At 45.9% G+C, this 25,557-nt stretch overlaps 1 protein-coding gene across 2 annotated transcripts; it reads right to left on the bottom strand.

Annotated features, from left to right (window-relative positions):
• Window positions 1-893: 893 nt before the first annotated feature.
• On the bottom strand, window positions 894-15,885 carry Salm (spalt major). Of its 2 annotated transcripts, none has more exons than XM_078183308.1 (7): window positions 15,697-15,885; window positions 11,216-14,626; window positions 10,189-10,322; window positions 8,121-8,403; window positions 7,508-7,656; window positions 6,954-7,127; window positions 894-5,130 (listed from the first exon to the last, which is right to left on the bottom strand). In XM_078183308.1, exons 1-7 carry the CDS (start codon window positions 15,794-15,796, stop codon window positions 4,726-4,728), a joined length of 4,656 nt encoding a protein of 1,551 aa, XP_078039434.1. In that variant the 5' UTR covers window positions 15,797-15,885; the 3' UTR covers window positions 894-4,725. The 2 variants fall into 2 exon arrangements, with proteins under 2 accessions (XP_078039434.1, XP_078039436.1); XM_078183310.1 differs by having other exon boundaries at window positions 5,023-5,178.
• Between the last annotated feature and the right edge of the window lie 9,672 nt (window positions 15,886-25,557).

Below are 25,557 nucleotides of genomic sequence, written 5' to 3'. Positions count from 1 at the left end.
GGAAACGCCTGATGCCTGCTTGTACATATATTTCAGGGATACCATTATAGTCGGAGATCTAATCCCTTTGTCAGAAAAAGGATAAAGGAGATTACAAAGGAGTATAGTACGAAAGAAAATGGCAAAGTAATAATAATAATAAACGACAGCACTAAATGAAATGATAATAAAACGAGAAAAAAGACAATTAGTAATATAATTATTTTAATGTACAAATAAATTATTGTACTCTAACAATACACTGATTCAATTGAATATTTAATTCAATTGCATTTTTAAAATTTTCATTATGGACTCGGGTAAAAAAGTAAAAAAAAACGAGATTTTTTAAATCCTTTTTATTCCAAATAATAGCAAAATTATAGAAAAGAAATATTTTAATAATCGCTCAGTGATTTGTCAGTAATTTAATTATTGTTCCAAAATACACGAGCAACAAAACGACTATTACTTTCTTTCCTAGCATATGAGGAGAAAACAAATTATGCGAACAAAGTAAAGATATTATACCAAAATAAATAGAAGGTTACCTTCGACTATTGAACCAAGTGTTCATAATATTTTGATAATATATACATACGTATAAATGAAGTGTTCTGTAGCACTGTCTGTATATCATTTTATTAGGAAAAGATCCGTGGGATTACTTCTCGGAAGAAATCTTTGTATAGCTTTAACAGTTACAATTGAAAATTTAATGTTTTGAAATTATATCCCACAGGCGCATATATTAGTGAAACGCTACTCGGAAAAAATGTTTAAAAATCACCTATTGATAAGAATGAACGAAACGAGGTTGCGATAATGGCATAAATTGATCCAGGAGTTGATTTAAAGTCAGCAAACAGTACTCATTCTCATAATAATTGTTTATTGTTGAAGTGATATAGATATAATGATCCGTAATGTAATTTAACTACAATGATGGGTTTCGCAACTAGTAGAGTTGTGTTTATACATGGATTATACAATATGTACAGAAAAGCAATACTTCATTTTGGACAATTTCACAGAATTTGCAATCAATGATTAGCTGCCGGGCTTTTTCGTTCCCCCCTCGTTCCATCTTTGAAAAACAGTGTTGTGCAAGCACGTGACACCAGCACTTTTCAAACGTCTAAACGTCCGTTCCACTTATCTTACGAAACATTTGAGTAGCACACTAATGATTTACATGGGCTGTTCTAACCGATTTCATTTCCACTTATCACGTGTTTCTTATTTACATTAGCATTATGTATATATTTATACCGTCCGTCTCCCTTGTCGAAGAACCAACCAGTTCCGACCGGCAAGGATCTTTTGATTTTCCTCCTAAAACTACATCCATTACCTTGAAGTTCTTTCATTTAAATATGTTGCATCGGATGCACCTCCCCCCTTTCGTTTTCTCTCCGCGTTAGAAATCATACCGAATTCTTTCATACTTTTGATACGGCTGCAATTGTTTTAACTCGTTTAATTGTTCACGATATATGTATTTGTTTCCAGCTACTTATTTATACAAATAAAAAACAGACGCGTCCAAAGGACATATCGTCGATATGCTTTTCGATTTGTGATCATTTGAAAAAGGAAAAGTAACGTGACGATAGATGTTGATTGAATTTCTATTATTTAATCAATATGATACGGGAAGCGTAGACAATTTGAACTTTTTCTGTGGAAATCAAGATGGATTGGCTTAAAAATACGCGAGACACGTCTCGCTTTCTTTCTGTGTGATCAAACAATTCATTCAAACTTATTCTTTCAAATGCGAGACTATTATTTAAATGAATGATGGAGTTATGCGATTCAAGTTTGAGAAAGAGATGAGGATGTAACTCGCTCAATACAACGGTATTTGTTTGTATAAAATAATTTGTTACCGTAACGCTTGCAGCAGATTTTATTTTTCCATAGCCTCATGTCACCATTTAATTTACTAATTATAAGATTCGTAAAGTCGAATTTATATTATAAAGATATGGGACAACATTTGCTTCTTTCGGATCTGATCTAAAAATTTTAATTATTAGAGAGCCCAGCGATGGTTCTCTTTGTAGTTAATAGTTTTGAGTTCAGCATCCTAAACCTTCCTAACAGTTTCCAGTAATTTTGATTTACGGAAAGTCATTGTAGACGTCGAGATCGTGGCTTCGGACTTTCTTGTTCGTTTCGCACGCAATTAATCATCCAATCGACGGAGTTCATTAAAACTTTATCTCTAGGCTAATTAAAAATCAGATAAATTACATAAAGTGCCTACTGGACATACGTATGGTCGCTATCATTACTTTTTACAGGTTTATACACGTATATCGCTTCGCTTAGTTTCTTTTATCTCCTTCGCATTTCATGGTTTGACACGATAACATACGGGAAAGCCGTTACACACAAGTATGCTGTAGTTTTCGAGTATGAGTGCATCGGATTAATCGCACCGCGAACGGTGTTCGAACGTTTGAATTTCTGATCTTGGGAACGCACATAAAATTTCGTACAGCGTATAGTGGTATTAAATAAAATTCAATTGCTCTGTTTACGACGTAAATGAAATTGTTCGTTCAATTAATTTCATCGTGTTATTTTATAGATTTCTGTTAATCTCCGAATCCAATGAATATTCTCCATTTTGGTCTTTTCTTTTCGTATAATAAATAATCAATAAATTATGCATTAGCATTTATACAATTCTTATTCTCTTATTTAATTAAAAAATTTCGCGACATCGAAATTTCTTCACCGCCAGGTTTCTTGGTCAAACGTAAGAAAACGTTATCGAATAGTGTACAACATCGTTTGGATTATCAAAAAAAAAGTTACGCCAGACGTATAAAAATAAATAAGTGAAAATTGGCGAAATTCTTTACGACGACGCAAGAGACAAACGAAATATCGTCTCCTAAATTTTCTTCCATTGTTAGGAACCCCGTACAGTCGAGTTATCAAAATAGAATTCATGTTAACGAAATTTTGTATAAAAATTATTACTCGGCAATTAATGTACATATGCGAAATTGTCGGACGTCTCTGTAAAACAAGGATTATGCACAATCATTTCCAAGAGCTTTGTTTACCAAAGTATAGGAGGTATTTCACATTGATCGAATTGTGACAATAGTCTGTTTAACTGTTTACTATAGTCCATTTCTTATATGCGTTCGAATGTGTTATGGTTTTCGCAGATTGTAACCGTTTGAATGCCTGGAGTGGTTAGAAGAATTTGGTCGAGTAGCGTCGAGCGACACGATACCGTGTTACCCTAATTTGGCGTCTTGACCGGACTTGCGTTAATACTTTTCGACACGATTAAGATGGACAATCAAACGGTTAACGTAACACAGTGTCCTCCGATGCCACGTTGTCGAGTGACTATCGCGCCCCACAACGTGCTCCCGGCTCACTCGGAAAATTTCGGACGCCACGATTTTCGCGTGTACAATGTTTAGTTTCGAGTCAGAGACACGTGTCAGGAGAACAAAGTTTGCCCACGAGAAGAATATCGTGCAGCATGAATCGAAAAAGAGAGAGAGAGAGAGAGAGAGAGAAAGAGTGATGTTGTTCGGTTTCTTAAGCGTACAACGATGCTACGAATCACGGTGTATTGTCCACCAGAATTGAATTTCAATTCTGCAGCGGGGATTACTGGCGCTCAATCGAGGAGAAGTTGAAAATCGTCGAGGTTCGGGGGAACACAAATAAGACGTCGGCTGTCTTTCTATACAAAAGAACGACGAGTTAATTTGCAAGTGCGTACTGTACATCGAGTGTAAATAATAATACTATGGTACAACGTATAAGTACATTGGTTTAAATGATTGCAGGCTGCTCCTCTCATATCACAGCGAGGGGCGTTGCCGGACCCGCTTTTAAACTTCTAAAAACGACCTTCCTCGGAAAAAGAAAGCGACGCACGTACTCGCGTGTGTATACAACTTGCGCGCACTCGTACCCCTTCGCACCAATATAATATTTTATATTTATATATGTATATATATATATATCTTTCTCTTTTTTTATGTATATATTTATATCATCTCGCGCAGTACGTGCCATGTAACTCTACCGAGGTCGCCGAGAACATGTCCCGCTACAGTCGACCGTACAACGAAATTGTTCTCGTTTCAAAAGGCGTAGAAATTTGACTAAATACTACCTCGGAGACATCGAAATAAATCGATCTCTGCGAGGACTTCGCGGTAGGTGGAACGGTGCAACGGCGGCTCCCGGCGCGACGGAGAGCGAAACGGCACGGGCTGCGTACAATTTGTAACGTAAAATAAGCCTAAGTGAGGTGACCATCACTGTCGCGCATGGACGGTCAGAGTACGGAGGGCCGGGACGTCGCGGCACCACATGTCTTGCGGCTCAACGGCTCAGTCTAGGTACCGCGTCCGTCAGACCCTCGTGCGAAACCACGTCACGGGGGTTCTGGAAACCGGAACGTAAACCCGCTGACGCTGGGACTCCAGCTGCCGGGCCCATCGGTCCTCTTTAACACGTTTAAGACTAGTGTGACAATAGGAACATGGTATCTGCTGGCTCTGGGTGTTACGAGGATATGTCGTCGGATTTCGGGTCCCGAGTCTCTCGGTTCATCTTGGATGCACTGAAGCATTGCCGTCGTCCGCGACAACGACCTTTCTCTTCTAGCCCTATCGGTCGGCCAGCCCTGTCTTCTAGAGGCTAGCAGGGCGGAGTTTGATTTCCCATCGAAGGAAGATATGTACCGGTCGAACTTCACGTGGCCAAGCCCTCGCCCCTGGCGGCCGGAGGTGGCGGCAGTCGAGCTGACGGCGGCGTCGAGTTGCTCTCGGACCGGTTCGAAGGCTCTCTGTCGAAGTGGTGCTGGAGACCGTCGCCCGTCCACGCGGACACCCCCGTCGAGTTCTGGTTGCTGCCGTTCGACGACGGCGTGCCAGGCGAGTGCGATGGCGACGACGTCTGGAAGAGCATGGAGCCGGGCGGGATCGAGGATTTACCATCGATCAGGGGCCCGTTACTCGTCGGGGCCATCGACTGCTTGTCCAATGGAAATCCAGCACCGGCCGCGTATACCGAGCCGAACAGGCCCGCGTACTTGCCGGTGGCCACCGAATGACCCGGTAACCCGTTGTTACTTTGGATCACCGAGATCTCGTTCAACTGTAAGTAATGCACGCCGACTGGTTAGCTTTATTCTGGAGCAATTACCTATAAAAATCAAAAAACAAAGATCATCGTTAACCGTGACGAACGTTTAACCACGGGCTACTTTTCTTACGACGCTTCACCCTTTCAATGCTTTGCCCCATTTCTCATAATCTTTATATGACGTATCTTTCTTGACACAATGGAAGCACGAGTAATATGATTTGAATAGCATTCATTATGAGATAAATGTCCCAATTTTCGTGTCCCAAGATTAAGAGCGTATAGAAAAAGGAAAGCGTCGTGTATAAATTGATGATTTATATATTTTTTTATTACGTTTATCTATCAACACGTTAGATTCAGGAAGAAGTGGCAGTTTATGTATAAAACTTTTCTTCTCCTATACGTTTTTAATTCAATAACACGAAAATTGAGATATTATGGAAAGTAGACATTTCTTCTATCATTTGTTCCATTTTAGTCAGCACTGAAAGGGTTAATTTCAAGCTGCTCTACGTCTACAGCGAGTACCATTAACGTTCTTAAACGACAATAGTTTTCTCAATGTTCGACCAACTAGTTTGAGTTTTCGAGATGTAAGAAAGACTAATTCTAATTTTTACAATTGTAGGAAAAGAATCAAAGATTGCCTTCCACAACTGTTTTATCCGGATGCACATTGAGAATTTAGGAAATTCGTTTTGAGGATCAGTTGCAGTTAATGGACATAGATTGTTTCCACTTTGAAGAGGTATTCCCATTTGTAGACATTTCTTTGGACGATTTATCGAGACAGTCTTTGATCAGTTATGAAAATCGCATTCGTTTATGTGCATAATTTAGTTGATATATTATAGTTATGTTTAGTCTTCTTGACTCCTATAACTCTGTGGTCTACACATAAATGCGTAATATTCTATTGTATGTGTAATATCAGTTGTGTCCTAGTAATCGTTGTAAACGGATTCCCACCGAATTTATTTTTATCAGCATTTTTTCGCATGTGCTCAGTCTCAACGTTAAACCTGTCCGTACCGTGCATGAAAACAATTTGCAAGTCGATTACACTGTAGATATGCGAGTACGTTTTATAGAATACTTCACCGAGCGTGTACAGCTTTCTTATTTCGTCGAGTCAATGCGTGCAAGTATAGATACAAACTCTTACATATGGGAATACCTTTTAACTAGTACGTATTACGTTGGTGCATACGAAATGTCGGATTTTTAACCGAGTATAGAAAACTGCATATCATTTTTCAAAAGCCATTGATTTAATCGAAATTTACCTCATATGTTTTAATACAATTTTTCCAACGCGATTTTAAGTCAGGTTATGTGATTTTTAAGTCAGAAATTGTGATTTTTCGGATCGATAAACCGTGGTATGGAATTTTTCAGACTGTCTTAATAAATAATAATTCAGCCTGTCTAAATAAGTGAAGACAGCCTGAAAAATTCCATATCAGAGTTTATTAATTCTAAAGACCAAAATTTGTTTAAGACAGTCATCGACAGTGCCTTGAAATTTCGTTGAAAAGAGTGTAGTACAGCAAACGGGGCGTATTTTGATTAAATCAACAGCTTTTGAAAAAAGATATACTGTTTTATATATTTACTTAACACTAGATTGCCTAAGCAAGTCATTTCGACTGCTTTTCAATTTCAATTAGAAAAATAATTACGTAAAAAATGACACAGCTTTTTACAATTTTGTGACTTTTTCTGCTATATTTATATATTTTCTTATATATTTTCTGCTATAAATATCCGACATTTTATATCCGCCAACCTAATAGACAGCATTACTGACTTATTTCTTTATATTAACTTACTTTCTGTTGCACACCGTTAAGGAACGGCGCGGGTAAATACGGATAGAAGAGATCCGGCCGTCGCTGAAGAAACTCCGAGTCCTTGGGCGTGATGGGTAGGGGAGGCAGATCCAGCGACATTCGACGGCCTCGCCGCGAGGCCCCGTTGGTCCACATATGCGTGCCCATGTGCACCTACGGTCAGAAATCACGGGGACGTCGGTTTGGCTGTCGGAGTTTGACGGACGCGTGTGTCTTTCATCGAGCTTGCAATATTTTTGTACGTTACGCGTCAGCGTTAGTACAAGCGGTAGCGGCTAGCCAGCTAATGTTAGTGAAGAAACTCGAAGACTCCAAAAAACACACGGAGGGTATGGAGAGTAGAAAGACGAAACAGAGCAAAGTGACACGGAAATATAGATAAATACAAAGAGAGAAAGAGAGAGAGATACAGAAAGAAAGAGAGAAAGAGAGAGAGAGAGATACAGAAAGAGAGAGATAGAGAGAGAGAGAAAGAAAGAGAAAGGAGGAGGAAGAGAAAAGTAAATAGAGAAAAGGGAAAATTGTATGTATACCTTGAGATTGCCCTTGGTGGTGAAGGCCTTCTGGCAGACGGTACATCGGAACGGTTTGTCGCCAGTGTGGGTTCTCATATGGATCTGGAGCGCCGAAGATGAGGAGAAATTCTTATTGCAAATCTGGCACAAGTGTTTGCTCGGCACGCCTGCAAATACACACACACAGTTTCTCTAAACAAGCCCTGACACAAGTTTCACGGGGCTGAAAAGCTTGTTCTCATCCGAGTGTACTCTCGCTCGACCCGAAACCGCAGAGACGGTGGTCATCATAACCGAAGCTCCGACGTCTGCGATCGGGAAGCAGATAGACGGGAAATGAAAGACGAAAAAAATAGATCCAGGTAATTCTGCCACCACCGGGAGAGTGCGTGAAAGAAAAAAAAAGAAAAACAAAAACAAAAGAGAAGAGCGGTGTGTATACGGGAAGTAAAAAGCGTGCAAATAAGCGAAGCTCGTCGAGATATACCCTCGAGGCTCTGTAGACGCTGGAACGTGAGATCTGTTAGCGGAAGAATGAAGTATTTTTTTGCCAAACCAAGCCTCGGGCTGGACGAATTGTGCTCGATGAAGAAGCGAATTTGTCTTTTGAACCAGTGGCGTCCCTACTTACTGGCTGGTCTCTTCGGTGCTGGCAGGTCCCCCTCGGACGGCGATCTCTTCACCGAGATCGCTTGCTCTATCGACGTCGTCGGCATCGGCGGAGGAGGCGGCGGCGGCGGTGGCGGCGGAGGCGGCGGCAGGCTCGTGTCGTCGGCGCACATCGGACTCCTCGAGGTCTCGTGCTCCTGAGACTGCTGCTGCTGCTGCTGCTGCAGCTGTTGCTTCGAGTCGCTGAACAGATGAGGCGGCATGTCGCGTATTTTGTGTGTTAGCATGTGTTGCTTCATGTTCCCCTGCGAACCAAAAGACCAGACGCGGCTTTAGACCCTCTGCGGCCGGGACGATCGCGCTTCAACCGCTCTCCGTCGATTACACCACTCTGCATAATTTCAGATGTCTCAAAACGATTGATCACACCTGACGGTAATCGGTTCGACGGCGACACTATCGCGTCGAGTCTCCCGAACGCGGGAACAGTTTCACGCATGTCGTTGCAACTATCGTTGCAGGTGTGCGGCACGCAAGCAACGGGATACAGGGAAGGATTGGAACACGACGAAACGGTGAACTGCGAAAGTGATACAGAGAAAAAAGAGAAAAAAAAAGAAAAGAAAACAGAGAGGAAACATCGAGAGAAACGCACGAAAGAACGGCGCGAACCTCGTCGGAACGTTTCGAGTTTAGAATTTCATGGGTTCGCCGTTCCGTTTTGGTAAAGAATGTTAATTTCGTGAGTTTTCTTGCAAAATTGATGGATTAAGTGGAGAATGTTACTCGATCCCTAAGGCACGGGGACCGCTTAGCAGAACGCATTACAGAAATTCTCGAAGCGATTGTTCCGATTGCATTTTGGGTCGTGGTTGCGAATCAGAATGGAATCTTTCGAAAATACACAGTGGTGTTATCATGGTTTTGTTTTTTGTTTCGTTCTCAAAACTGAGCAGGCTCTTACCAGGAGGCTGTGGGCCGAGGGTAGAAGTCCGAGGGCGGCGGGTGTCATCAGCGAGGGTAGGCGGACGGCAGGAAAGACAGGTGTCAGCCCCCGCCCCCCTCCGGCTCCTCTCCGCCCCCGGTTCTTCCGTTCCTCAGGCCGCCGCCGCCTGCGTTTCGGTTTCTCTCGATTACTGGCGCACGATGTTTGATATTGGGAATCGGGTGAAGTGATCGAACTACTATCGGGCAACGGTTGAGGTGTACAGTTGCACGTTTGCTGACCGGAACCGTCGTTCTGAAAGTATCGTAGAAAAACAAAGATAGAGAGAGATGACCGAACACACCTGTTTCGGATTAGGCTTTGGGCGTGGCCAGTAGGTTTCGGATACGAGTCAAACAAAAATCCGCGATTCATCGATCACAATTGGATATCGTCAATCGATCGTCCCGATGAATACTCTCTCAGGAGTTCTCCTCAATATGTCTGTTCAAATTATTATCGGTACATGCTTTCCTCGAACTTGAATTTTAATAACCAAACGAAACAGAATTTTGACGAGCTCCTAATAGAGATACAGTGAAAGACTGTCTCGACGGTCTAACTGGTATCCAATTAAAAGTGGAATACTGTTTTCGTGTGCTTACTGTTTATTTCAAGAATTGAAATCGATCGATGGAAATCCGGCCTGTATAATCGCAGACACAAAAACGAATAGAAACCACTCGTCGAAATACGAAACGTAGGTTCGATCGATGCCTGCTTTCAAAGTTACTATTTCGTTCATTTACTATTCATTTTTGACAGATTCTGGGTGTTTGCACGCGAACGCAAAACTTTGCACAAGAAAAATGTATCAAGTTATTAGGCGTACCAATGAATACTCGTTTATCCCGCTACGCTACCTTTAGCCTGTGCTATTTATGCATTTGTAATAAAAATTAAACGAAACGCGGAACGGAGCGAAGAGAAAAAATAGTGCGCGAAAATACCGTGACATTAATTTCACTGTGTCGATATCATCGAAAGAAGGGAAAAGATCCGCAAGGTCAGTTTTTATCATTGACGCGAGGATAGATCGGGAGGAGAATCGAACGAACTTCTCTCATCGGCGCACCTAATAAATTGATAGAAGAAAATCCATTACCTTCGTGGAAAAGCCTCGGTCGCATATGGTGCATTTGAAAGGTCGCTCCTTCGTGTGGCTCCGGTAATGAATCTCCAGCGCGGAGTTGCACGCAAATGTCTTGTAGCAGATATTACATGTGGTGTTTCCACGCACTGTAACAGATCGTAGCCCTTTACAATCGCTTCTCGACACATCCACGGCGTTCTGTGTTCATGAAAACCATTTTATAAAACCGTGACTCGATCGTCGAATTAAACGCATCGAACGCGAGAAGAGTTCTGGACTAATTTCGAATGCGGAATCACCGAAACCAACAGAGAGAGATAGAGAGATACGTATGGTATGTCGTAACGTGAGTATCGGAAGATATGAATCGACTTTGTTATCACCCATGAGACTACGTACAGCTTGGAAAACTGCCTCTGTGCGATCTCGTTCCATGACCGTACGATGGAAGGAGTGAAATGAATTGTGAACGCAACAATAAATTTTGTATAAAGATTTATTTATTCACCATGTATCCGCAGTTCCGTCTTTCTTTTGTGCAAAAAATGGATAAATACAAAATTGATCTGTAGTCACAAACGCCAAATGTATTTCGTATTTTCAGACAAGAACGCAAAGTGACTCGAACATGAGAAACTAGAAAGCAATAGAACGAGAGAGAGAGAGAGAGAGAGAGAGTGATAGAGAAGAAGAGAGAAAAAGACAGTGACAGAGAGAGATGTACAGATAAATAATGAGATATATATATATAGAGAGAGAGAGATAGAGAGAGAGAGAGAGAAAGTTAGAGACATAGATACAAAGAGACAAAGAGGCAGAGAAAAATAGATATCGAGAAGGTGTACAAAGAGACAATAACAAAGTTAAGCGGAAGGGTAGGAGTGCTAGGTCCGGCTACACCACAAACAGGATGTCGATAGTACAGCTTGGATAAGGTGGACGAATCAGTCAGTCTTTCGGTCAGGATCAGTGAATCGTGTCAGATCGATCGGGAGGTGTAGCAGGAACTGCAGCTCGCCCTGATGCTAGCAGCGCCTACCTGCTGGCCCTCCGACAGCTAGGCCGAGCGGGTTGTAGGTGGATGTGGCAGCGAGAACGGCCGACGTGGTGAGCGAGGCCAGAGGTCCAGCAGCGCCGGATCCCGGAGTGACGGCGTTCATCGAACTGACACTATTTATGCTCGAGGATCCTATGCTGCTGGTGGACGGCGACGAGGAGACCGCCTGCAGGAGGCCTGCGAACATGCCGAATGGGTGTGGATGGTGCGTCTGAGGCGGCGGAGGCGGCGGCGGCGTTGGTATCGAGGCCACGGTGGCTGGCGTCGAGGATGCACGCGGCGTCAGGTCGAGGGGCGCGCCCGAGTTCGGAGGGCTGCTGCTCTTCTCGCTGCCGTTGTATCGGTGAAACGGCGACGACCTGGCCGCGTTCCCCGTCGTCGAGGTCGCTATCGTGGTGATGGTCCGCACCTGGTTCTCGAGAGCCGCGAGAGACGTCGAGAAACTCGGCAAAGAGAGCTCCTTGTGCTCGTTCTCCTCGCTCTCGCGATCCTGCTCGTCCTCCGGTTCGCATCGGCCGTCGCGATTCACGTCGCACCGTTCGTCGTCCTCTCTACGGTCTTCCTCCTCGTCCTCTTGATCGTCGGCCTCCTCGCTATGATCTTCCGTATACCTCTGCTGCTGCTGTTGCTGTTGTTGCTGGAGGTGGTGCTGGTGCTGGTGTTGGTGTTGGTGTTGCTGCTGATGCTGGACTTCGTCCTTCAGTTCCAATTTCGGTGGGAAACCTAGAGGAAAGCCCGGCCCAGCAGGGTGAATCGGCGGGAAGCCCTGCGGGAGAAACGACGCCAACGGATGGTGAGGATAACCCGGTGGGAACTCGTTCACCTCACCGGCCTGGATCTGCTCCGGGCTGAGCTCTGTCGGCTCGCCGGTATGCAGACGTATGTGCTGCTGCAGGACCAGCGCGTTCGTGAATTTCTTGTGACAGACGGGACACTGGTGCAGCACTCTGAGTGGCGGTTTCGCTCTGTGCACGCCCATGTGCGTCTTCAGGTTGCCCTTGGTAGTGAACGCGCGACCGCAGATTTTACATTTGAACGGACGTTCACCGGTGTGGGTCCTGTAGTGCATCTGCAGCGCGCTCTTGCAGGACAACACTCTGTGGCAGATCACGCACTGGTTCGGATCGGTCAGCTTGTGCTCGATGTTGTCGACTAACTGTTGCAACTTGGACGTCTCCGAAGTTTTCGTGATCTCGATCAGACTTTCCCAGGAGTTGTCGTTGCTGCCCGGTCGTGGCAGGAGGCTCGAGTAGATGGCCGGGTCCTTGGCCGGGTCGATCATCTCGTTGGTGGAAACGGGAAGCGGCGTGTTCGCGACCGCCGTCGCGGCGTGATGGGGTATTTGATGGTGCGCCGGCGGCCCGGGGAAAAGAATCCCCGCGAACGAGGTCTGGAGACTCCCGCTGCTCGCGCTACTGCTGGCAGGCGATGCTCCCGGATAAGCGACGATCTGTTGCGGCAAACGGTTCATGGCTCCCCGACCGGACAAATTCTCGGGCTGTTCCTCGATCTCTTCGTCGACCTCCATGTCACCGTCCGCTTCCAGTCGTCCGCTGATCTTGCTGTCCAGGCTGCAGTCCTCGTACGCTTGCGGATGCGAGAGCGGATTCACGGACGACTGGGGAGAGTTCAAGTACCGTCTGGACGCCTCTTCGAAGTCCTCGCTCTCCTCTTCCGTCGGCTCCTCGGTCTCCTCCGGCTCCTTCTTCGGCGTTATCCTCTCGGACGCCTCTCGACTCGTGGGCCGCTGTTGGTACTGCTCTTGCATGGGCGACCGCTGCTCGAGCTTGATCTCGTCCCTCTGTTCGAGCTGCTGCTTTTGTTGTTGGTGATTGTCGTGAAAGGAATGACGAGAGTTCGACACAATCGCGGGGGAATGTGGAGACGTGGTGGGGGCAGTGGTTACGGGTTTGCTCAGGTTCTCCGGTACGTCCTGATCGTCTCGATGGGCGACGACCGGTGATCTGTACAAGGGCGGCATACCGGGCAGGGCTAAACTGAGTGGCAGGGGCGGCTGAGGAGGTAAAAAACCATGCGCCGCCGCCGGGTGAAAAGAGGGATGATGAGAAGGTGGCGGCGGCGGCGGGGACGGCATTGGTCTCTGACCGGAGGCGATCTGCTGTAGCAGGGGTGGATGGTACTTGTCCAGGTGTTCCGGAACGGGATTCGGGTTCATCTTAACATGTGGAAACTTGGCCGTATGCCTTTGGAAGTGGACCTTCAAGTTCCCTTTCGTGGTGAAGCGGCTGCCGCAGACGTTGCATTTAAAGGGTCGCTCACCTGTGTGCGATCGTATGTGGATCTGAAGCGCTGAATCGCTGCCGAACACCTTGCCGCAGTAGCGGCACCGATGCTTGAAGAACGGCTCCCCGCGACCGCTACCAGACTTTGAGTCGTACGGAGAGGGACGGGAGCCCTTCCCACCCCTGAACGCGAGCTCGTCAGCCAAGTTGTTGGCCAGCAGACCCTGGCTGGCGTTGTCGAGCACTTCCTGAGCTCTCTTCTGCAGCATCTCCAGCGTGTTCGGCTCGTGCAACGGCGGCGGATCGGTGTTCGTTATTATCGACGAGGCGAGGGAGGAGCTGATGGAACAGAGGGGTGGCATCTGATGAGACATCGGCACCTGGCTGCTGCTGCTGCTGCTCGTAGTAGCCGTGGTGCCGGTGGCGTTCGACGAAGGTAACGGAAGATTCAAAGGGGAAGCGCTGCTCGTCGGAGTCGGTCGTTCTTGGGACAGATTCGGCGTCATGGGGGCCGGCGACGTTTGCTGGTGGCTCGGCGGACGCGACGACGGAGGCGACGTTAAACTCGAGATGGGTTTCGGTTGGATTATGGGAGACGGAGATACTTCTTTGTTATCCGACGGCTCACCCACGGTCTGCTGTTGCGCCGACTGGCTGTGCGTGATGGACAGTTGTTGCTGTAGTTGGCTGATCAACTGCAACTGGAACACCTGCTGATGCTGCAGAGTGTACAAGGTGCTCTGCAGCAACGCCAGATCTTGCAGGGCCGCCTCGCTGTCGGCGCCACCGGCCAGGGCTGTCGCCGCGAACTGCGCGACCGCCACTTTTGTGTTCTGCAGGGCTTCCAAGGTGACATGACTAGTTCCAGCTGGTGGAAACAGGCCGGCGGCCGCGCCGCTCTCCACGAAATTGTTGTTGTTCTCCGCGTCTTGACGATGGTGCATCTGTTTGCGCGAACCCTCTTCGTCGTCGTCCTGCTCGTCCTGCTCGTCCACGCCTTCCTCTTCGTCCTCCTCCAGAGCGTCATCCTGGTCCTTATCGTCCTCATCGCCCTGATGAGATCGGGCTGCAGTGAGATCCACAGCTTCGTCTCCTCCGCCTCCCGGACCACCGCTCTCTTCACCGTCCGATGTAAAGTCATTTTCTTCTCCTGCAACAGAAATTAGTTTCGAGAAATTATTAGCAACGCCTTCGAATCTCAACGACTCTTAATAAAAACAACTGTACTGCTTCTAATTCTATCCTGCGCGCAATTCTCTTTCGTCTATATTTTCTGCAGCGACTTTATAAAAAAAAAAGAAATCGTTTTACATCCGTTTCCAAAAATCATAGACAGTTTCCACGATGCTACGATGATTACGTAGTCGACGATTGCACAATTCTCGGTCGATAATTAGCTTGAGAAATGGTCAGACTTCGTGAACGGGTGCTACTTCCGACTAGGAAGGACTTGTTTTTCTTCGAAGAAAATCCAAGAGTCTCCCACCGAAGGCGAGAGATATTCGCCGGAAGGCCGTCAACAGAGGCATTAACGATCCAAGGAGCACGCGACTTAGACTTTCAAAGATTAAGTTTCAAAGATAACGTTATCCAAGAACCGAGTCGACGCGGGACTAGAGAAGCGATCGAAACTTCGTAAGGTTTCACTTCGCGATTAAACCTCCTTCGTCGAAGTCGAGGAGGAGCATAAACTTGGCGATTCTGGCGCGAAAACAACGACGGAATCGGCGATCGCTGATCACCGACGCGAAGCGACGGACCCGATCCCGATTTACGGGATCGTGGAAGCGGAAACGTCGGTGAAAACGAACAACCACCACCCACACGGAAACAACAAACCAGCATGCGATAGAATTAGCAAAAAAAGACCTTGGCGGGAATCGTGTCATAATCGTGTCAATGATAAGGAACTGTGACTGGAACGATTAGTATTCCGTGGCCACGGCGCGCGAGACCCGTACGTACCGCTGGAAACTTTTAACTAGCACACGGGGGCCAGTGAAAAATGAAAATCGCGCGATTACTATTCCCAGCGGGTTGTTCAGCTCCGTTCGAATAGCACCAATAATTAAAACGCTTCACGAAAGAGGCCCGACGTCTAATCGACACGAGAACTCCCCGAGCGGGTTTTCCCATCCCTCCGGCAGGACGACGACGACGACGACGACGACAACGACGGGTGACTTGTGCGTGGCCGCAGCGTTCAAGGTTGAACCGTACCGGAAGATCGGGGACACGAGAGCCTCGACTGTCTGCAGGTGCTTTGCTTGATGCCGCGGGATTCGAGACGACGCGTAATGCTCCATCTCATGAGCTGCATGTTCTCCTCTGATTCACGGATGCAGCCGATTCGTGGCGCCGACTCGCGGTGACGCGTCGAAGCTGCGCTGCACTTTGCTGCGCTACGCTCGGTTCCGCTCGGTTCGGTTGCGTTGCGTCTGGTTTCGAGCGGACGTCCGCGTCTCGACCGATGTCATCCGGCAAAGGACGAGAACCGACTGATCGCTTGGTAAAGAGCCGGCCTGGGCGTAGGTAGTGTCGTGCGACGTCACGCATTACCCTTCTCCCACCACTCCTCGCTCCATCCCCTCCACCGGTGGCCGTCCCCACCACGGCGGTGCTACTACGCTCACGGTTATGACAGGGAAGGCGGTGCGGTTCATAAATCAGGGGGTAAAGGGCGGGGTCTACGCGAACCACTCAGCGGCCGGTTATTAATTATTATACAGAGTTAGCCCCTCTCCTTGGTACCACCTACGCCGCGCAACTTCCGGATTCACGGAGCTGCACGCGTCCCTCCACTCGGCCGCCGCTCTGACACGGCTCGTTGCGTCCCGCTTTCGATTTTCTTCCCGCGCGGCGCGACGTTGCGTCGCCCCGACACGAGAGTGCGAATTTGCCGGCCAACTCCGTGAACACTGCCATTTTCCTTTTTCGCCAAACGAAATGTTCCGTTTTTCATTACGTGCGGCCGTTCCGATCCGCCGTCTTTTCCAATGACGCGACTTTGTGTCGGCTTTTTAAACGCTTGGCGAACGTTGACACTTTATTTAACGAAAGCCTATCGACAGATTTTTTATGCAACGATATATTCGACTATTAATCCGCAGCTGATAATAAATAAATAAATCTCTCGCATCTAAGCTCTACCAATGACACCATAAGTAACACATTATGTTTTTTTAATTTCGTTTATTATTTCACAATTATATTATATATTTAATTACATTTAATGACACGTATCGCTGTTAATAATATCGTTATTATTATATATCTATCGATACTAAATATCGATAGAAGTAGGACGTACTGCCATTACCGGTATGTGAAATAAACTAAAAATTACTATATAAATTTAAATTGTTCGTTGAATTACAGATGAAACTGTCGATCTTTCGAACAATTTTTTCAAAATTTCCCAACCGTTGAATTTCGAATTTGAAAAGGCTATTGGGAGAGATTGCCGGTAGATGACGTGTCAAGAAACTGATGCTACCTCTGGCGAGAACAATTGAAAACGATGGATGTTGTCTATTTACCGTGTCTGATGAAACATGCAATTACGTTGGAAATACACCGATGATATTAAAGTTAATCGACGCCACCTAAAAAAAAAAAGCATTACGACAACTGCCGATGTTCTCAATTTTTATATTGAGTTAGTCTTGGCAAACTGTAATAAATTAATGTCGATTAGGTCGTTGTGTAATGTCGCTCATTACATAAACCCGCATCTAATATTATTCTGCTGAGTCATGCACGTATACCGATCAGTCTTCTTGTTTAACGTTATCGAATAAAATTGATAACTATATAAGTTCCACTACATTTATCATCACGTGTCACAGAAAAAACGAATTCAGATTAAACAATTTTCATTTACTGAGACAGATCCTATTTATTTAAGAGATTTTTCACTTATTGTTTACGTTTTCATCATCGTGCTCAGTTTCATTGCGATGATAATTTTTCTTACGTTGCTCCACGTAAAGTTTAGTCTCACTGAAATTTTTCTTTCACGAAACGATTTTAAAAACAAGTGAATTCGTTCAAGCCCAACGATTTCCACGTAATCGCGCTAATTGCCTGTCCTTGAAATAGTAAGGTTTAAGAAAGATAGTCCTAATTAGTCTAACATGCTTTCGCTCTAAACCAGCGGAGTCCCTCTAACATGGAACCAAGGCCCCTCGAAATGCAAGGTTCGTCGGTGCCACCATTACAACTATAAGCAGCCTGAAGAAAAACTTAGTCATATCGGAATCGTCTTATCTTTCTTCAAAGTTCTCGGTATTCCACGACCGATTAAAAAGAAAAGGATCCAAGTGATAGATCGTAAATTTGACAAATTTTAGTACAACAAATAAAACGCTGAATAAGGTAACAATTCAACACCAATAAACCAAAGAAATATTCTCTGATATATATGTTCTTCGCATGAAAAATTGTACAATGATTATTATATAATATTCTGATATAATTATCAGAAGGTTCGTTTCCGTAGCAACGAAAGCAGCATTGTTTTGCGGTATCATATTTCTCGAACAAAGAAATGGGTAGGCGTGTCGTGCCAAGCAGAGTCTTGTTGAATTATCTATGTATAGTCTATAGGTCGCATAAAGTAGGGTTAAATTCGATTACGTGTTATTGAGCGCAAACACTGCTATTTCATATGACTTCGCGACCAGTTCTGCAGCCTTTTCTTCAAGATTGCATATCGTGCTTTGAAAGCGTTACCGTCTATCACGTTTCCAAAAATTTATTCCATCGTCCTGAAACCTCGTTTCATACTTATACGACATTTTCGATTAGTACATTGCTGTCACCTAATACTGCATCCTATGTCTGTTATAAATTTCCTTAATTTTGCACAGTTTAAATAATATTTATCATGTTTTCAAATCTAATTTAATTTTAATTAAAATTTAATTCTTCTCTTACTTCTCCCACGTAATCGAACAAGTTACTACAATTTCTAAATCTTACATCACACGTCAAAATAAATTCAATTCTTTTAAAAATTACAAAGTCGTTGAATTATACCTAGAGATTCATACCCGTTGATTTTCAATACATTTTTATATGCCTAAATAAGTGTTCGAATTTTATAGAGTTGAAAACTATTCTGATTCTACAACTATCGATACTAAAAAAAAAACGATTAAACACCGTTTATTGTAAGCCGAGTTTTTATTTTTAAAACGAAACTGTAGGTAGTTCCAATTTTAGGAGATCGTCCTCGTGAAACGAGATATTGCCATGGGTGAGGCAACGGTTCAAGAGCGGTGCGCCGAGGTATACGGACGAGAAACACTTTCGAAAGACCGTGGGCTTCGTGTAGGGTACGGGGTGAGCAAAGTTGGAAAAAGGAGCCCGGACACGCGCCCAATAATGCGTCGGGCGGTGCAGGTGGTTGAAGTAGGGATTTAAACGCGAGACAACAATCTCAGTTCCTCCCTCGGTCGGGGTAACTTCCTGCAGGTCAAAAGCGGACCGGCGTTCGGTGGTTGGTTGCGCAACGTGCAGCCCAGACCCGTGACACAAGGCGACGAACTTTTGTCGATGCGGCGCGACCTTGGCTCGCCAGATGATTTATACGACCGTAAATCATAAATTCAAGAAGACCGCCGGCCCGGACGAAGGTTAACGAGCACCCGGGCTTTGCGACAATGTGAAAATGGGTCGGAAGACATAATTCATGTCCGTGGAGCAGTAAGCAGCAGCCGGCTCGCTTCCTGCTTCGAGGAGCATAAATATTTCACTCGAAAGAAACTATGAATTCGCTGGGAACACAGCGATAGACCTCTGACTTTCACGGACCCCGAGGTAAAAGGCGCTTCCTGTTGGAGATCTTCTTTTTTAATCTCTGCTGACGAACCACCTCCGCGAGGTGTGCGTATCCACCGGTGCCGCGCCAGGATAGAAACGACGTCGTGCCAGACCGCCTCGGTTACACCTTGCCGAGGGAACGCCGATTTCTCAATTTACAGCCGCCAGGTAGAACCGCGCGCAGGAACTCATCGAAGGAATCTCGGAAGCCTAACGATGCCAACAAATCCCGAGCTACGGTGGAACCTCGATTAACCGGACTAATTGGGAGGCAGACAAGTCAGCTGAATTCAGACCCTGCGGATAAGCGAGGCCCGAGCACGAATTATTCGGGGCGTGCTTGAACAGTAGAAATAGATGCAACAATCGTTCTTTTCTTTATAACTTCAGGGAAATTATAACGTATCGTGAAAATATTAGGCGATGTAAAAAGTACACTTTCAATAGTTTTTTTTAAAAATATAATTTGATAGTGTCTAAATTATCTTGGAACATGATACAATAGTTTTTAGTGGCGCCATGATGCGTAATTTTGCTTGGTAGAAGATGAAACAATCATATTGCCCTAAATCTGAAAGACAGTCAAGTTCGCACACGAAAATGTCATTTCATAAAGTAAACCAGGTTAACAGTGTTCATTCGGTTGTACATCGTTCATAGTTTTTCTTGGAGCGCCGCCATTGTACGAAACATTGAACAGCGAGATTAAGTATCTGCCGCATAATTTTGCCTGGCGTTTTAAATAGGCAACGTTTACAAAGTCAAAGACAGTGATATTTGCATAGGAAAATATCAGTGTGACAGAAAATCGTTCGATACCGAAGCTTCGCGGCGAAAGCGATCATTTCTGTGGTCGAGGAAATCGTCGAGTGAAAACGGAGCACGAGGTTGTGATTCGAAAATTCCAACCGGTCGAGATCCTGTACGATCGGGAGCACGGATAACCGCGACCCGGTTAGCCGGCTAGGGTCGTTTGTTTGTAAGATCGCAGGGCTGATGGAGGGCCGAACGGACATGGCGGGCACGGTCCTGTCGCCCGGCCACCGCGCACACGGAATAGCAGAAACAGGAAGTTGGTCGTAGGAGATACAGGGATTTGTGCATCCTGTGGAGTACAAGGTCACGGGACAAAGAAGGCCGATCGATAAAACCAGCGGCCGAAGAATCGTTGCGGGGGTCGTTGCTCTCGAGTCACGGCGCATCGGTGCCGAATACGAAAGGGATTCGTACTCGCAGTGACGGGGTCGAGTCTCGTTTAAATAAGTTAGCAGCGGCGGCGAACACAGAGAGGCAAGACAGGGAGGCAAGGCATGGAGATAGTAGAGGAGGAATGAGAAATGAACGGGGAAAGAGAGACGCCGAGGGAAATTGCACGTGGCGGGCCGCGATTGGCTCGCACCTGTCTCCTCGGACCGCCCTCTTTTAGCCCAGGATCGCATGCCTGCGTACCTAATACGCTTTCTTACTCGTTGCATACGCGGCTGCCTTGCACCGCGTGCGTGTGGATGCACACTTTCTCATCGGGCCAAGGTGTTCGTGCTGTGTAATGAACCACCACCGCACCGCACCGCACCGCCCCACCCCACCCCCTCGGCTTTCCTCCTCCGCGCCTCCCACTCCAGCTGAAACTGCGACGGATCGTCCCGGGAGTGGGGCACCCGGCTGCCGTGGAGGGGTACGGAAGACTCGCGGAGAGCAAAGGACAGAGGATAGTACATATTATACTTTTGTACGGGCGTGTAGAGGAACGGTGGGGGTGGCAGGCAGGCATAGCCGCGGTTGCACACGGTTAATCTATCTCCGGGTAGACACTAAAGCGCAAGATGGAAGTCTCCTTCCATTACGATTGCCATATTTGCAACTCGCCCTCCCCCCGTACCCCCCCATGCCCCCTCTCCCCCTTTCCCCCCGGACCCCCCTCCGTTCAACACCCCGCTCGCGATCTTTGCGACCGGGCTCTCTTTGTTCGCGAGTGACTGCTGTCGGCTCGATGAGTTACGGACCGCTCGTTTTTCTCTCCGTGGCTCTCGCTGCAAACGCGCTGAAACGCGATGCAACGCGTCGAAGGTACTTGCCCTACGCTTCATTCGTACCACAAATATCGCAGGCATCGATTGGTTTCATCCTTAAAAACTCGTTTATTTCTCTTTTATCAAATGGCTCGGGCGTTACTTGGTCCGTTTCTTATCATTTTGGATCACTGACTTTGGAGGGGCGGGCAAGAGATCGGTGCGTAACGATTGCATTGTTTCTTGTACGCGCAAGCGTATTAGTTGAAGCGCTCCTTGAATGCACCGTACGTTTTCCTTGGGAAAATAAAAGGGATATATATATATATTTTTTTTTGTTTTCGTCGTTCCAAGTAATAGCAAAATTTGAAAAAGCATTTTAGGCAATGCCGAGTAAACTAATCCTTCTGTCGTCTAAAAAATATTCAAATCCGTTAGTGCAGTTTGGACAAATTTGTACTGTTTTTTAAGCGGTCTTAAGTATATGATCGCCACTGTATTTGCTGCTTTAAATCGCATCTACTTGGTCGTCCAAAAATTTCTACAATCCTCAGTCCGGCAATGACGTTTATAAATCGTCGAATAAAATAAATAATATAAAATTCTCAAACTATTTGTGAATAACATATAAATGATGTTAAGGAAAAACTATTTATGGTATCAATGGTTATCATTGCAATTCTTTCTCGGTGCACAACAGCCGCTGAAAATGCACCTTCAGCGATCAACATGCTAAGGGTTGAGCAGTAATTGAACGTCGTTGACAGCAAGGTGCGACGAGGTCGCACAATTAATCCTGTCAGGCAGTCTATCGATACTTATCTTAAAAATTACCGGACGGGTCGAATCTGCTCTGTCTTTCCTAGTTTCCAAGCATCTTTTTCAGAGAAATTAAATAAACATGAATGTATGGATTTAAAGCGTTCTAACTACAATAAAACTTTACTATATCGATTATATTTCTTATAATATTTCATAACAGTATTTTTCATTGTGATTCGCTGTACTCCAGTAGAACTAAGAAAAGGTTCTAGAGACATTGGTGTCCATTCATCTCTATTTAATTCATCATTTTCAAATTCACCCTCTGAAGAAGATAACCTACATGCAATTTTTTTCCTGGAAGACAAAAATACACTGTCACCACTTGAAACATCACTTTCTTCATCAAGGTTCTCAAACTGAACATCACTTCCGGATAAGAGTCAGCCGGTTCTAGGAAGTCAGAATGGAAAAACGTAAATCTACGGGGCCCGTCCGTGAAGTGTTAAGAAAAATGAAAGCGAATGTTTAACACTAGAAAGACGGGAACTCGAGGACGGGAAAATGACTGCTTCTCGGCAATATAGGTATAACACACATATATATATTATGTAAATAATAATTATGTAAATAATGACACAGCTTCTTATAATTTTGTGACTTTTTCTACAACATATAAATTCGTTTATTAATCATTGTTATTATTAATCATATATATGTATATATACCGGAAATGAAGGAGGGGGGGGGGCAACAACAGTGATTAATAAACGAATATATATGTTGTAGAAAAAGTCACAAAATTATAAGAAGCTGTGTCATTGTTTACATAATTATTTTTCTAATTGAAATTGTGAAAGCAGTCAAAATGACTTGCTTAGGCGATCTACTGTTGATTGAAAAACGCAGAGAAACGCGACAACGTCCGATCGACGCGGAAGGACAGATCGGCGTCGAGGGAGCCGATCGAGAAATCGAGAATCTTTAGACTTTATCACGTAGCACACCGGCGATGTACCGTCTCGGATGAAATTGCCCGATCTCGATGTCGGCGATCGATAGTTTTTCACCGGCTCCCCCCCCCTTGCCCCGTTGGCTCCGAGGAGGTGTCGAACATTTTCATCGCGCGATTCCCGGCAGGACTTATTGCGAGCCGCGTGTTTGCTAGGCGATCAGTAACGCGTTAACCGTGTCCGGGCTTTGTTATCTCGGAGCCCAGGGAACTCGGAAACAAAAACACCGTCCGGCCGGGCATGAAGTAATAAAGAACCATAGCGAACGGTACGGGGGTGGGGGGGCGGCGAGGCGGCGGGGCGGCGGCGGGGCTGAAGATCGTTCGGCGACCTGTTAAGTAACCAACAGATTTACAGGACTCTATCTTATCGAGCGGCCGTACACCGTCCCTCGGTGTGCACGCTTATTTATTCGTTTGCAAATGAATAAAGAAGGCCGATCGATGCTCGCGGGTCCGAGCCGCAGCGCTACAGGTCGCTATGGATTCCAATCTAGAAGTAGAAGTTGCCTGGGCACCGAAACCCGAGGGGGTGGGGGTGGTGGGGGCAGTCCGGGCATGTCATACGCGAAACCCTTATCTCGTCCGAGCGGAATCATGATCGTTCCTCGCGCGAAGTTCCCCGTGGGACAGCCAGGTACACCAATTCACGGGCGCAACACGGAGTGTGAGAGGGTTTTAATGTTACCGGTGCTCGGCCCCGGGAATTTATCGTTATTTGTAATCGCGGCTGGTCGAGTTTCTTGGCGGTTTACCTTTTGGTGGCCTTCGACGCGCGGGGCGCAACCCCCCCTCTACGTACTGTCGGATCAGAAATGTCTTCTGTGGAAAGAACACCGGGCCCGTGTAACAGAGAGGCTTAAAAAACCATTAGATATCGGCAACTAAGTACCAACGATCGACGCGCCGACGTGCCCCGGCTCTCGACGCTCGGAGAAGAACACAGCTCATTGCCGGCTGTTGATCCTTCTCGCGCGCCGCGGATACTTTTCGCTTTGGTGGGTCCGAGATTAGGTCCGAGATTCGTAGGTTCGAGATATTAGGTTCGAGAACGGCTAAGTAACAATTTTAATTATTATTTCACCTTCCCGTTTGAATTTGGTAATTATCTAATTCTGCAAAATTCACGCAGATTCTTCTCGAGCCTTGATTAAGCTACGTCAAACGAGTCTCGTATATTTCGTTCGAATCACCCTCGACTCTTTTGGTTGGCACTAAAAGGGTTAAGGATTGAACAGCCAGAGGTTGACAGGTTGTCGAATGGATTCGAATGTTTCGGATGGGTCGTTGAATGAGATTGCATAGGCGAATTGTTTCGATCGTCGCAAGAAAACCGGTTGATATTAGGGATAGCTCGTGGCGCCGTTTCATTGTTATTCCCCGATAATAAAATTAAACGTTCGATCAGCTAGACTGGGCTGGACGATCTCGAGAAGGTCTCGGAATCGGTGCCGCGACAGCATCCCAATCGCGGAGTTGAACTTGACCGGGTGAGTTAAGGAGATTTGCGACGCGTCGATCAGTCACGCAGCTTACAAACCTATAACCGAACCATTTAGCTGACCTAATCTTCATCCGGCCCGGTGGTATAATCCCCGAGGGAAAGAAGGACGCGCGGGGGAACGGGTGATCGCAAAGTGGCCACGCATGCGAACATTGTTCTGGACGCAATTTAAACGCGGCGTTCGACCGAGAGGTCAATCTGCCGTCACTAATGCGCTCATGCCTCTATAATAGACTGGCGAAAGTAAAAGCAAAACCGCGCGGATCGTTCTCTTTTCTTATTGGCCGTTATTTACGAGGTGCACAGCACGAATGCGCTAAGATTGTGAATCGCGTACGCATACGAATGTTTCTCGCGCAAGCCGTTCCTCCGGCCCCTCAAAATGATCGTCGGCCGGGACGATCCACGATTTTACACCGATACTCGGTAATTAACTGGCCCCGCTTTTCTGCTCGATCGACTCATTATACGGTCCGATGGTCCGCGTGCCGAGAAAGTAGAGTAAAGGCTTGAAAAACCGGTCGCGATGTTTCTATCGAAAAATTTGCGGCGGCCGTTTCAAAGATGCGTCCATCCGGACGATCGATATTTTCTGGGAACTGCTCATACCTCGTTAAACGATCGTTTAATAGGTATCCTGCTCGCGAACGTCCTTGGGGTGGTTCGCGTCATCCTCGTAGAGAAATCCTTCGTTCGACGCTCGATAAATTACCGACGTATCACCTGTCATCTTTCGCGAAGAAGGATCGCACTGTTGCAAGAAATCTACCAGAGTTAGGCGAACTTTTAGTTAGATGACGGATAAGAGATAAGGATTGGCGAGTAAAATGTTGAATAAATGTATTAATTCGAGTCGAAATTTATCCAAATTTATTAAATTTTATATAAATTTATTTATCTAAATTTATCCGAAATTTATTCGAAATTGATTTTAGACGAATTAAAATCATTCGAATAAGAAGTTATTT

This window comes from Augochlora pura, chromosome 6 (genome assembly GCF_028453695.1).
Source record: "Augochlora pura isolate Apur16 chromosome 6, APUR_v2.2.1, whole genome shotgun sequence".
Lineage (NCBI taxonomy): Eukaryota > Metazoa > Arthropoda > Insecta > Hymenoptera > Halictidae > Augochlora > Augochlora pura.
This window is presented reverse-complemented; position numbering and strand designations above follow the sequence as displayed.

Bases quoted from the DNA above. Each gene is read 5' to 3' on its own strand.
- Salm (XM_078183308.1), bottom strand. From the start codon at position 15,796: ATGCAGCTCATGAGATGGAGCATTACGCGTCGTCTCGAATCCCGCGGC. The intron at 14,627-15,696 runs GTACGGTTCAAC...TTTCTGTTGCAG, and splicing joins CTCGTGTCCCCGATCTTCCG to GAGAAGAAAATGACTTTACA. The intron at 10,323-11,215 runs GTAGGCGCTGCT...GATCTGTTACAG, and splicing joins AGCTGTCGGAGGGCCAGCAG to TGCGTGGAAACACCACATGT.